The following is a 12,644-nucleotide window of genomic DNA, read 5'->3' as shown; positions in this document are numbered from 1 at the left end:
AAGATGTGTTGTAATGTGGCTGTAATGTGTTCACTTCAGATCTTCATAGTATTTTTCCATGTGGTGTTTGTGCTGCTCTGTCCATCTCCCTGCATGTCTATGAAGACTGAAGAGGGGGAAAGCGAGGAGGTCAGATACAGGGCCCTGTATGCTCCGGTGAAGCCGAATCGCGTCCCAGCAAATGGTATGCAGGCTCATAACGCGCTCCACTCGTCCAATAGCCGGAGACGAAACAGTTTTGACAGTGTCGAATGCCCTGCCCCGGGGGCCTTATCATCCCTCGCTGCTTGCCTGCCTCCCTCCCCTGTTTCTCCTCTCCTGATGCTATCTATCTGGAGATTTATGCAGAAATGTGCAGCTAGTCGACCTCCCTGGTCCCCCTCCATCCTTTCTGCAGGGACGCCAGCCTGTCATAAGCTGAGCTATGCAGAGATAGTGAAGCTGAGGCTGCTGGCCTCGTGTCTCACCGAGGCTATCTTGTCTGTGCACTTCAAACAGGGATGATGCTTGTAAGGAAAGACAGCAGATGCTCTCATCTGAATGCTGCTGCGTTGTGAAAGTTAAAAAAGGCGAAAATGTCCACGCGTTCTGCTCTATTGTATTGTATTCCATTGAATTCGATTCTATTCTGTTAGATTCCTCATTAGCCTACTTTACTATACTCTCCTCCCCTTAAGCTGCAGTTTATTGAGACATATCTTTTCTTTGACAGAACACTTTTCACATTTCCCCTCTGAAGTGCTCAGAGACTCCTTGCCCATCTGGGATATTGCCCGAGTCCAAAAATACTCCTGCTTGATTAAGTCTTCTTATGTACCTGGATATGTGTGCTTAAACTGACACTTGGCAGTTTGCAGTTTCTTTGATTCCACTCCTTTATTTAATACCTACTCTACTGAGCGTTGGCTTTTGTTGACGGCAGTTTGATCCTGTGAAGCGGATCCCAACTCAATAAATAATCTCTGCGGATGCTTACATAAGCGATGGTCCATTTAATTAGACTGGTTAAGCTTAGAAGCCCAGAGGTCTTTTCACTGTACCATTAGAGCTAGGATGAGAAACAACAGAGTGCGGCCTCCCACCGTCGCTGGTAAGCAGAGAGCAAATAATGATCTGCATCAGAGACACGGCTGGCCCAGCCTATTATAAGGTCTGCCGGACCCAGCCGCACCCAAGCACGAAGCTGTCCAGCTGGGCTTAGTGGGAATGGATGAATGGATGGATAGATGGAAGGATGGAGGGATAGAGAGATAGAGAGACAGACAGACGGACGGATGGACGGATGGATGGATGGGTGGGTGGATGGTCAGTTCAAATACAGTTCAACCGAGAAAAGATCAAAGGGAGTAAGGTTACTCAGGGAATCAGACAACGTAGAGCGATTCTAATTTTAAAACGATTGTGACCAATGTGTTAAACACACACACACACACACACACACACACACACACACAAGCACATGAATGCATGCAAACATGGACATGGTCATGTGGTCATCCTCGTTAACAATGGGAATGCATGCCCATTAAAGAAACACTCACACACACGCAAAAGGCGCACGTATATGAAAAAACACACTGACTTCCCTAGCACGTACACACACACACACACACACACACACACACACACACAAACACACACACACACACATACACACATTTGTCTATTGTGTATGGTGCATGCATTCATTGGCCTCGGTGTGGGTACCATCTGTCCATAATGGTTTCTTAGTGGCTCAGAGACGCCCCAGTTCCACTGTTGCTCTTATCAACTTTCAGGAGAAGGAGAGACGGAAAGGAAAGGTAAGAAGTGTGAAAGTCTGATTGGAGACAAAGCCACAGCCAGCAGATTACTTTATACTGGGCACAGTCCCTCAAAGACCACCATGCATCTTTATCTGGAGATCTGCCCCCCCCCCCTTCGTTGTTCATGCCAGTGAGGCTTTTCTTCTCCCGGTGTACCTCTCTCTGTCCCCATCTTTTGCTCTCTGAGCTCCCCACTCTCTCTTTTTCTCACTGCCTTTCTCTATGTCTCCCTCTTCTTTTTTTTTTCTTTCTCTCCATGTGTGATCTGTGTCGTTGTTAGTGGTCAGCTTCTCCCAATTGTGTAATGTGTGACTTCAACACCAGCCAGCATCGCAGGCCCCGGTCCACACCGGACTTGTAAAAGGCTGGGATTTAGGCCTGTTCTATTCCCCTGGCTGCCTCTCTGTTTAGTAAACCGTATTTCCTGCATCCGGCTTTGTCTCAGGGACAAGTGTTGGTCAAACAAGCCTTTTGTCTCTGGCCAGTGGCTCAGCTCACCACAACAAGTCTGGCCCAGGACAAAGAAGTGAGTGTATGAGCCCGGGTGTATGAGCCCGGGTGTGTGTGTGTGTGTGTGTGTGTGTGTGTGTGTGTGTGTGTGTGTGTGTGTGTGTGTGGCTGTGGCACTGAAACACAGACAAACAGAGGGAGATAGAGAAGTAAGGAGGAAGGTCAATGCCAGCCAGCTGCTCTATCAGGTATTCTCACATATGCAAATGGACCCGGAGACAGATCCACAGCATCTCTGTGTTAGACACCCCACCCAACATCCAAATATGAAAGGTGATGAATAATTACAGTTCATTTGTTTGTTCCAAAGTTTTTCCACCAAGGCCTTTGCCAGCTAAGTCAGCTGAAAGTCATGTACGAGAGGATGAAATCAGGAACTGAAGAAGAGCTCTAATGGGAGCCTCCGCTACTTCCCCATCTTCCTCCTCAGCCTCTCCTCTCCTGCCTCACCCTTCACCCCTGTCCAATCCCTGACTGTGAATACCCTAATGACATAAACAGAGTAGTAATCACATTAACGCCAGTTACGGCTGAGGCACTTTTAAGAGGTACTGTATTGACAACCCTCCGTTTTCCCAAGGCACTCACTCCAACACCTATAAACACTTATGAATATTGGCAAAGACCTGCTATTAGCATAATCACTTTTCAGGTGTGTGTGAGTGCTCCTGAGCCCAGGCGACAGATAACTTTGGGAAATGGCAGTGACACGCTGCGTCCGCTTGTGTCTCTCCGTCTCTGCGCCTTCCTCCTCCTCCTCCTCCTTTTGGAAGGCCTGCGGGCTAATCCTGTTAGCTCGTTCCTCCATTAGCTAAATGACCAATATAAGTGAGAGCTGCGTGGTCACACCAGGACGGCCTGTGCCCACTATCAGGGTTGGTCAAGGACAAAACCAAAAAAAAAAAAAAAAATGGGGTCAAGCCAAGTCTGCTAACTTTTAGATGTACGGCTGGAACGGTAGATGGTTTGATTGAGTGATGGAGGGAAAAACAGACAGATGACAGTTTTTTCTTCCTTAGCGCATCATTAACCTGCCATCGCTGGGTCAAGGTCATGGTTGTGTTGGCGTGTGTTGTTTTGTTTGTTTGTGTCAGTGGCTGTGTTTGGGCTGATAGGATAAAGTCGGAAGGGGGAGGTATGGTTATTGTGTGCGTGTGCGTGTGTGTGTGTGTGTGTGATGACAAAGGGAGGGAGTGTGTGTGAGACTGTGTTTGGGGGTTGTGTCCCTAACAATAGAGGCAATCTGCATGAGCAAAGTGTGCATGAATCCTCAGCCTCACCATATTTGCTTGTGTGTGTGGCTTTGTGTGGTCAACACTGCTGTGTGGGACGCTGGTGTGAATATGGAGTCGGCAGCTACAGGCGAACATATCTGCTGTCTACGGTGCCATAATTTCCCCTCTGCCCTTGCGTCAGTTGGTCTTGTTCTTTTTGCATGAGCCCTGGATCATATTCTTTGCCTGATAGCAGTACACTATGTCCGTTAGACACCGTAATAGCTTCCCCCTGCTTTGTGTTGCAATGTGCTGAAATGGCTTTGAAGGAGTTGTTTAAGCCCCCACCCCTTCTACGTCTCTCCTCTGTGCTCTGCCTCTATAGTTCTTACAGTATAGTTCTGCCTCTTTTTTTTTCTGGTTATCGTTCTCCTACTTTTCTGCCCCTGATCCCCCTGCTCCCTCTCACTCTACGCTTTCTGTCTTCTCTCCCCCAAAGTCCCCTCTTTCAGCCCCTGCCATGAAATGGCAGCTAAGGGGTTGTCAGTGTGATTCCTCCTCTCTGCTGATCCTATTTCAAAGGAACCAGGAGATCCAGTATTAGCCTCAGCTCTCCTGCTCTCCAGCCCTAACTCACCACAGACTTGGAGTTACTGGAAGGAGAGAAGCAGACGGAGAGAGCGAGAGGGAGCTCTCCTTTATTCCATTAGAGGACAGACTCGTTTATAAGATCATCCTTCCTCCCTCGCACAGTTCTCTGCTCTTCTATATTAGCAAAAAAGCCTGCAAGGCCATCAAACGCCTTGTCAAAATGTCTTTTCTGCTTTTGAATAACTGTCCCTTTGAGGACAGCTATTAAGGACAATGGTGGCCTTATTTAGGTATCTCTCCTGTCACTGTTGTGTATCTGGGCATGCGTTGGTCTGGCTTGCTGATGCCCATCAATGTGTCCACTGCCTGCATGGGCATAACAATTATCGTCGCTGCTTGTGGCATGAGCACTGTTTGTCAAATGCCCATAGATGGGCTTGTGATTGCATAGCACACGACACGCCGTTTTTGATACATAAGAAAATGAATTGACTGCTGCCTTTGAAGTGCTGTGTTGTGGCTCTCGTGTCCTTCAGAAATGTGGTGGGTTGTCATTAGGAATGTCCCCTTCACGCCACAGTTCTCTCCCTCCTTCACTCCCTTCCTTTTTCCCTGCCGCCTTACTTCTCTCCCTCGGCGCTTTCTTTCCTCTGACGGACGCGGGCTGTGTCTCGGAGGAGAAGACGACATTCGAGCCAACCCCCCCCCCCTTACAACCCCACCACCACCGCCACCACCACCACCATCTCTCTATCTAGTCCTTCACAACAACAGAAAATTCATTTTCCTCCCCATGCATACACACTGTCTGCTCACACATTAGCAGAGGGAAGTGTGTATAGGCTGCAAATCAAAGGAAAGTGAACAGGAGAAGCCAGGTTATTACAACCGTTTTACGAGTGATATGGGGCTTTCTATTTAAAGCCATAAAAACACACATAATCAGGAAACATGCATATAGCCAAACCAATGTAATGGGCACATTTTATTTGTGCTTATGAGAGAGGGAGCAAAAACGTGTATGGGCAAATGGCTTTTTTATGATGGAAAAATTCCATAGTGGGTCAAAGCCCCTTGCAGGTGGCAGCAATTAACTGTAATTTTTGCAGATTGTAATGATCCATAATTTACCAGTATACCCCCCTTCCAACTCTTTTCAGTCAAGAGAAAAAGGTTTGCGTGTAGGTCTGATTGGGTGCACATTTTATGCCGTGTTCTGGTCTTTAAGTGAGATTGTTCAGCGGGGGCACGGTGGCCGTGGACACATGAGATAGAAAGAGGAACCACAAAACACCAATCTGCTCCCTCTATTGCTCATCCACAACATCCCTCTTTTCTCTCCGCGGCCATCCTCTCTTTCTGGCCCTTCTTCACCCCTTTGTCTCTGAGCCACAGCAGGCTTAAAACATGCAAGACTGTCCATCCACCATCTTAGGAATCTCATAGTCGCAACCACACACACACACACACACACACACACACACACACACACACACTCGTCCCATCTTCCTTCTTCCCTCTCCCTTGTTCTCTCTCTCCAGCACAGTATGGCCATGGTTTTTGGGTTCAGTGTCTGCAAATGACTTCAGAAAAATGCCCTCCAGTGAAAAAAGAAAAAAAGAGAAGAAAGGATAAGAAAGCCAAAAGATGAAAGAGGGAGCACATTTGCAAGTGGCGGATGCTTCTTATTTTGCATATCTCTCACTTCTGCTTTCCCCTTCTTCTCCTTTTCTATTCACCTGAGAGGATTTAAATAAATCCATAAAGCATGAAATATCAGAAATAGAAAAGTAATGCATGAAATGCATTTTCATAGACGCCTCCCCACCCACACACAAACACACATACACAATTTTCCCCTTTGCTTCTTTTCTCTGTGAATGTGTGTTTTTTGTGATAAACGCTGGTACAATTTATTAACATGTGACCTCTTATTTGTATTCAGCGTTAATATGCAGCATCAGATACATGTCCCACTTTAGCCTTGCTAATTCTGTAAACAAGGCATTGGAGGGGCGATGAGTGTGTTTAACGAGATTAGGCGTGCATTGTCAGGCAAATCTCAGGTCAGCGTGCAAGTGCTATTGAAAGTCAATTATTGTTTGAAATATTCCTGTCTTCTCAACTGTGTAAATTGTGTATTTGCTGCCTGAGATACCTCTCATGATTGTTTTATTCATTCTTTTGTTGAGTGTACACCCACTGCAACGTAATGTTGCTTTGATGAAATATAAAAATGCATATTTAATCTTTCACATATGTTATAGTGCAGGATCTCAGGTTTTTGTAATAGCATCTTATAAACAGCATTGTGCAGCGTGTTAAGATTCTTACTCACAAAATTAAAAAGGGAGCTTTATTTAGTGTTAAAATTATTTTCATCCAATTATGCCATTTCAAGATTATTAAAATCTTTGAAAGCTTCTATCTGATCACAGTCATTTCGGTTTGAAAGAACCGGTGATGTAACGCACGTCAGGGTGTATCAAAATTAACAATGAACCCCTCAAATGAAATGAGCTTGCTGTTAAATTGTGCCACATTTTTTCACTTGTTGATGATCATATTGGACATTTTACATATTTTAAAAACTCACATGCATCATTTTATTTGATGATGGTTCGCAATGATGGTGTTAATCACTTCTTCTGTTATCAGGAAATCTTTTTATGATTTTATCAGGTTGATTAAAATTTTTGTTTCTCTCTGCTTGTCCCTTTCTTTGTCAGATAAAGATGAGCCCAGCAGCTACACCTGCACCACGTGCAAGCAGCCCTTCACCAGTGCCTGGTTCCTGCTCCAGCACGCCCAGAACACCCACGGCTTCCGCATCTATCTGGAGAGCGAGCCTGGCAGCCCCCTCACCCCCCGCGTCGCTGCAGCTCCTGGGATGGGTGGTGACTGTGCCTCCTCCCAGCCTCCCCTCCATGCCGTCCACTTAGCTGAAGGCAGTCCTTACAGCCTCCTGAGGATGCCGGGCTCCGGGTCTGGTCGGGATTCAGCGTCCACACCTCGTGAGGGTCGCTACCCCCGGACCCCGCCGCTGTTCAGCCCTCCACCACGACACCACCTCAGCCCCGATGACTTGGCCCTGGCAACTCACCATCCCAGCGCCTTTGACAGGGTGATGAGGCTCAACTCAGTGCCACTAGAACCGCCTCCGACCATGGACTTCTCCAGACGTCTACGTGAGCTGGCTGGGAACGCCACCGGCGCTTCCCCACCTCTCTCCCCTAACAGGCCCAACCCTATGCAACGGCTGCTGCAGCCATTCCAGCCAGGTTCTAAGCCTCCATTTTCAGCTACACCCCCCCTCTCCACCTCTCAGTCACCTTCTGGCTCACGTTCCACCCCCAACGCCGTATCCAATGCAGCGCAGCCGGGCACACCTCTCAAGGCAAAGTCTTGCGAGTTCTGCGGGAAGACCTTCAAGTTCCAGAGCAACCTAATCGTTCACCGGCGTAGCCACACGGGGGAAAAGCCATTCAAGTGTCACCTCTGTAACCACGCCTGCACCCAGGCCAGCAAACTGAAACGACACATGAAGACGCACTGTCAGAGCAAGTCGTCGGCGCTTAACGCCAAGTCAGATGACGGCCTCTCGACCGCCAGCTCCCCTGAACCTGGCACAAGCGATCTGATGGGCAGCGCCACAGACGCCCTCAAGTCAGTGGTGGCCAAGTTCAAGAGTGAGAACAATGGCCTGATGCCCGAAAATGGAGAAGAGGAGGAGGAGGAGGAGGAGGAAGAGGAAGAGGAGGAAGAGGAGGAGGAGGAAGAGGAGGAGGAAGAAGAGGAGGAGGAGGAGGAAATTGAGAGTAAGCCTGGAGTGGAAGAAGAAGAGGGAAGGAATGACTATCGTTTCAGCCTGCGGCTAGAAGGTGCTCGCCACCACCAGAACAGCGAGGCCCTGCACCCACGCCGCCGGAGCTCGTCCCGGGAACCCGCTGATGAGGAGTCGGCCATGGAGTCAGACCGGGCAGAGGACGGAAGCACCACTACCGTCAATGGCCTGGGACCTCTATCCACTGACAACCTGTCCCGGAAGCTTCTGGGTGGAGGGGTCAGTCCCGGCTCCCTCAGTCCCCTGTCCAAGCGCATCAAGGTGGAGAAGGACCTCGACCCCCCCACGCCCACCATCCCAAACACAGAGAACGTCTACTCCCAGTGGCTCGCCGGCTACGCTGCCTCACGACAACTCAAGGACCCATTCATCAACTTTACAAGTGGGGACTCCAGACAATCGCCCTTCGCCTCCTCATCTGAGCACTCGTCAGAAAACGGCAGCCTGCGCTTCTCCACCCCACCCGGCGAGCTGGACGGGGAGCGGGCCGCTTCAGGACGCAGCGGCACCGGCAGTGGGGCCAGCACCCCCCACGGCGGCAGCGGGAATGGCAGGCCGAGCTCCAAGGACGGCCGCCGGAGTGACACTTGTGAGTTTTGTGGAAAGGTGTTCAAGAACTGCAGCAACTTGACAGTGCACCGACGCAGTCACACTGGAGAGCGGCCCTACAAGTGTGAGCTGTGCAGCTATGCATGCGCCCAGAGCTCAAAGCTCACCCGCCACATGAAGACCCACGGACAGATGGGCAAGGACGTGTACAAATGTGAAATCTGCCACATGCCTTTCAGTGTATACAGCACTCTGGAGAAACACATGAAGAAGTGGCACAGCGACCGCCCTCTGGCTAATGACATTAAGACTGAATAGGCAAAGAGCGGCGTGCTGGCAGCTCTCTCTCTCTCTCTCAGCTCCACTGGCTAAAAAGCGACCCTGGCTAACTAGCTGATAAGTGAGGGGAAAGGACAACAGGGTTAGACACCAGTACACAGTACAGCCCTGTTATGATCCCCGACTGGAAAAAGCTGAATGCATGATCCATCATTGGGGCAATACTATTGCATCAAACGCAAAACTTTTTGAGCCTTTCTATTGTGCAATAATTTCCACGTTTTGTATTTTTTGTAACTGGACAGCATGCTCGGTGTGTTTTGGCTACTTAGAGAGAAAATTGTCCTCGGCTGGTGGGTTTGGTTGTACATGTGTTGCTGTTGATACTTTTGATTTCTTCAACATAGAAAAAAAAAAAACGTTAGTTATGAGAACCCATGCTGCATACAGTACCTACTGTTTTACATATCATGTACAGTTTTGTGTTGGAACATAGTTGGACAGTGTCATATTATCAAAACATCAAGACAAGCAGGGTCACATGTAAAACTGATCTTTGTGAAAGATTTTCCATGCAAGATTGAGATAAGAGATATATATATAAAAAAATTGGGCTGCCTATGAAAAGCTGGGCACTGGCGCCATTAAATATTTCTTTTACAAACAGCAATGAAATTAACAATATGGTGTGAAATGACAACAAAGAGTGCCTTGGATATTTTACCTGCATTAGTTAATCCTCCTTTTTGCTATAAGCTCGGAGTTTCAGCTATCGAAGATTACAGGACATTTTTGTGCACATATGGAATAAGCAGGTACTTGCATCAAGCGCCTGTATGACCCTGTCGTTTTGTGATTTAGCAGAGCATAAGGAACCAGCTGAAACAAAAACGAAAAAAGAAAAAAAAGATGATGTGTATCTCTGGTAAATCATTTATCTGCCTGACTCATGTATATTGTTATTCTCCAGATTATGATTCTGTTTACTGGCATGTTACATGCTAAAAGAGGAGTAGGAGTTTGGTGTGTAGAGTTTTTGATTTAGGTGTTTATTATTTTCTGGTACATGTGTACCATACTGAGAGGGTACTCTGACGAGTCGTTTTAACCAACTTAAAGCTCTTAATTTTCCAGAGTGTTTATTTTCTTTGAAAATTAAAAGTTTGCAGGTTTTTTTTTTTTGTTTTTTTTTTTGTAAGTAGCACAGAATTATGTTTCTTCGGTGTCAGCCAGGCAGGCAGTGTAGCCAGCAGCCACTTGAAGACCACAGAGTGGGTTTTAGTTGTTCTAAGCCAGACAGATTTTGGGTGTGGGTGGGGTGGGGGTTTCGGCTGGGTGTATGAGGGTAAGGGGTGGGTGGAGGGTCAGAGTAGTGGGTGGGGAGTGGGTTGACCAGGTGTCTCTACAATTCAAATGTTTATGTCCTTATAGCGCTTATTCTCTTTACTGCATTAGATCTTAGAAACCCTTAAGTAATCTGAAAACTTTTTTTATTAACTCACATTGGAAATTATCTTAAATCAAAAGTCAAGAATCAGAATTTAGCAAAAGAAAAAAAATAACTTTTTTTTTATCAACAAAGTACCCCTTCCACACACGTTTTTAAGAGTAAAATGTTCACGCTTTGTGTTCTTTTGCGTTAACATGCTCTAGACCTCATTGTGGTAGTTGTATCTTTATCTCCATCCCCTGTCGTTGTTGATGATATAGCACTTGTCACTCTGCCTTGGATTCTGTATCTGTCTCTCTAATCGGAGGTACAGTGGTTGAGTATAAAATAAGGGCCGGATTTCAGATCTGGTACTACCTACGTGCACTGCTCAATTTTCCCAGTTTACAGTTGGACGCTCAAGGGAAAACTTGCTCTTATGCTGACAGATTAGTGTGGTGTCATTGCTTTGCATTAAAAACAGAACAGAAAAAAAAAAGAGAAAAAAAAAAGAAAAAAAGAGTCGAACTAGAAACTGTCGCCAGCCATGTGTCCTCCTGAGAGCTGAACATCAGTTTGGCCTCTCGGGGGTATCAATGCAGGAACCGCCATAGAAATATCCTGCTTCATACCAACTATAGAAATATACTGCTCATTACAGAAAGATAAAAATTCTACAAATTTGATTTAAAAAGATAAGTAAATTGTGTTGTTGATTTTTTTAAAGTAACACGTCGATATCTTTTGGGGAGAACCTTATTTAAATTTTGTTTAAATTTTTTATTGTTTATTGTTGTTTCTCTTTTCTGTCTTGGTGACATCCGGCACTTGATCACTATGTAATGAATTGTGATGAACATGTCTCTCATCTTTTTTGCCTTTACTATACACAAGTCTTCAGGTTGAACAAAAATTTGCATTGGGGAGAGATTTATGATATATAAATATATAGAGAGAACTTAAAACACATAGGAAAATGCACACTCATGTAAGTTCCTATGTTCAAAACACATTTATGGTCTACTTTTTTCCTGTATTTAGAATGGTATTTGAAATTAATGTTCACTTAGTGTAGGCACTTATAGTATTTATGTTGGAGCCTGTATTTTTAACTGTTTTGCCTGTACTCTTTAAAGGTTTCAATGTACCCTTTTTTTCTGTAGTGAAAAAAATCCCAACAAGCTGCCACCGTATATTTTCTTAATTTGGCAGGATAATATAGTGTGAATAATTTGTATGCTTGAAAATAAAATGTTGTGGTGTTCCCCAAGGGTGAGAGGTCATGTAATGGCCTTTTCAGGCAGTCCCGCTGGAGTGACCACAATGAGGTAAAAACAGGTGGTTGTACATATCTTTTTAGTTTGTTTTATATATTTTTCTCTCCTGCCATTTTATATGCAGTAATACAAGCTATTGTTGGGTTTTCTCGGTAGCCAAATTTTTACTGTCCTTGAACATGTACCACCTGATAACATTCCAGCCGTTTTTGAAAAAGACCTTTTGTCATATGCAATCAATCCAACATCAATCTGAAAAGCATTTTTTTTTTTTTTGCTACAGGTTTTTTTTTTTTTTTTTTGTTATCTTGAATTTTGTTTTGTCATTGCCAAAAGAGCCATGGTGCTTTGTAATTTAAATATGGTACATGTCATATGCAAGGCATATTCTAAATATAAGTGAAATCATAGAAAGAAAAAGGTTTGGTACATGTTATCATTGCTGATGGTATTGAGGTACATTTAGGTCTTCAGCCTGATTTCATCCTGTGTTCTGTATTTACTCTCAAGCTATTTGTTCTGAACTGAACTTGAAGTTGACCTACGGCATTGGTCGACATTATTTATTATGACTATACACACACACACTCTGTTCAGAACAGAGTCACTGCAAAACAAATCAGTTCATTTTCCTCCCTCCTGATGAATTGTGATGGCTTAATTTCTCTGTTTGATGACCAAAGGTCATTGACCAACATTTATGAGTTCTTGCTCGACTTACAGATTTTGTTGTTGTTATTTTTCAGTTACGGAGATGCCACTCTATTTTCAGCTGTTGTCTGCATTATTCTCTTCACTTGGCCATTTTGTCTTGAAAAAAATAAAAAGTATTACATACATATCTGAATGTGGTGCTCTTCTTTCTTTATTGTGATCTGTATACTCACGGTGTCAGTGGAAATGTAACACTATATATGAGACTATTCAGTGTAGAATGAACCAGCACAACACACACTTAACACATGCTACATTGTGCTTAAGCACACTGTGAGTATATTTGTTTGGATGTATGGCGCCCAGGTGTGTTTGCATGGCTCAGCCTGAGTCACCCGTCATGGGGGTGGAAGTTCACCACCATATCTCTGGTCTGTGGCCTTGTCAGGTCAGCTAAGTGTCTGTGTTATATCTCAAACAACCCTCCCACCC

At 45.4% G+C, this 12,644-nt stretch overlaps 1 protein-coding gene across 1 annotated transcript in view; it reads left to right on the top strand.

Annotated features, from left to right (window-relative positions):
• Positions 1 to 10,105, top strand: part of LOC111666622 (BCL11 transcription factor A-like) — a 34,395-nt gene extending 24,290 nt beyond the window's left edge. Inside the window, exon 3 of the mRNA XM_023422001.2 lies at positions 6,850 to 10,105. Within this exon, the coding sequence (XP_023277769.1) occupies positions 6,850 to 8,831 (1,982 nt within the window). The 3' untranslated portion in view covers positions 8,832 to 10,105. The remainder of the gene's footprint in view (positions 1 to 6,849) is intronic.
• The last annotated feature ends 2,539 nt before the right edge of the window (positions 10,106 to 12,644 follow it).

This window comes from Seriola lalandi, unplaced genomic scaffold (assembly GCF_002814215.2).
Source record: "Seriola lalandi dorsalis isolate HSWRI2012SDOR001 ecotype SW California unplaced genomic scaffold, Sedor1 jcf7180002054678, whole genome shotgun sequence".
NCBI classification, from domain to species: domain Eukaryota; kingdom Metazoa; phylum Chordata; class Actinopteri; order Carangiformes; family Carangidae; genus Seriola; species Seriola lalandi.
This window is presented reverse-complemented; position numbering and strand designations above follow the sequence as displayed.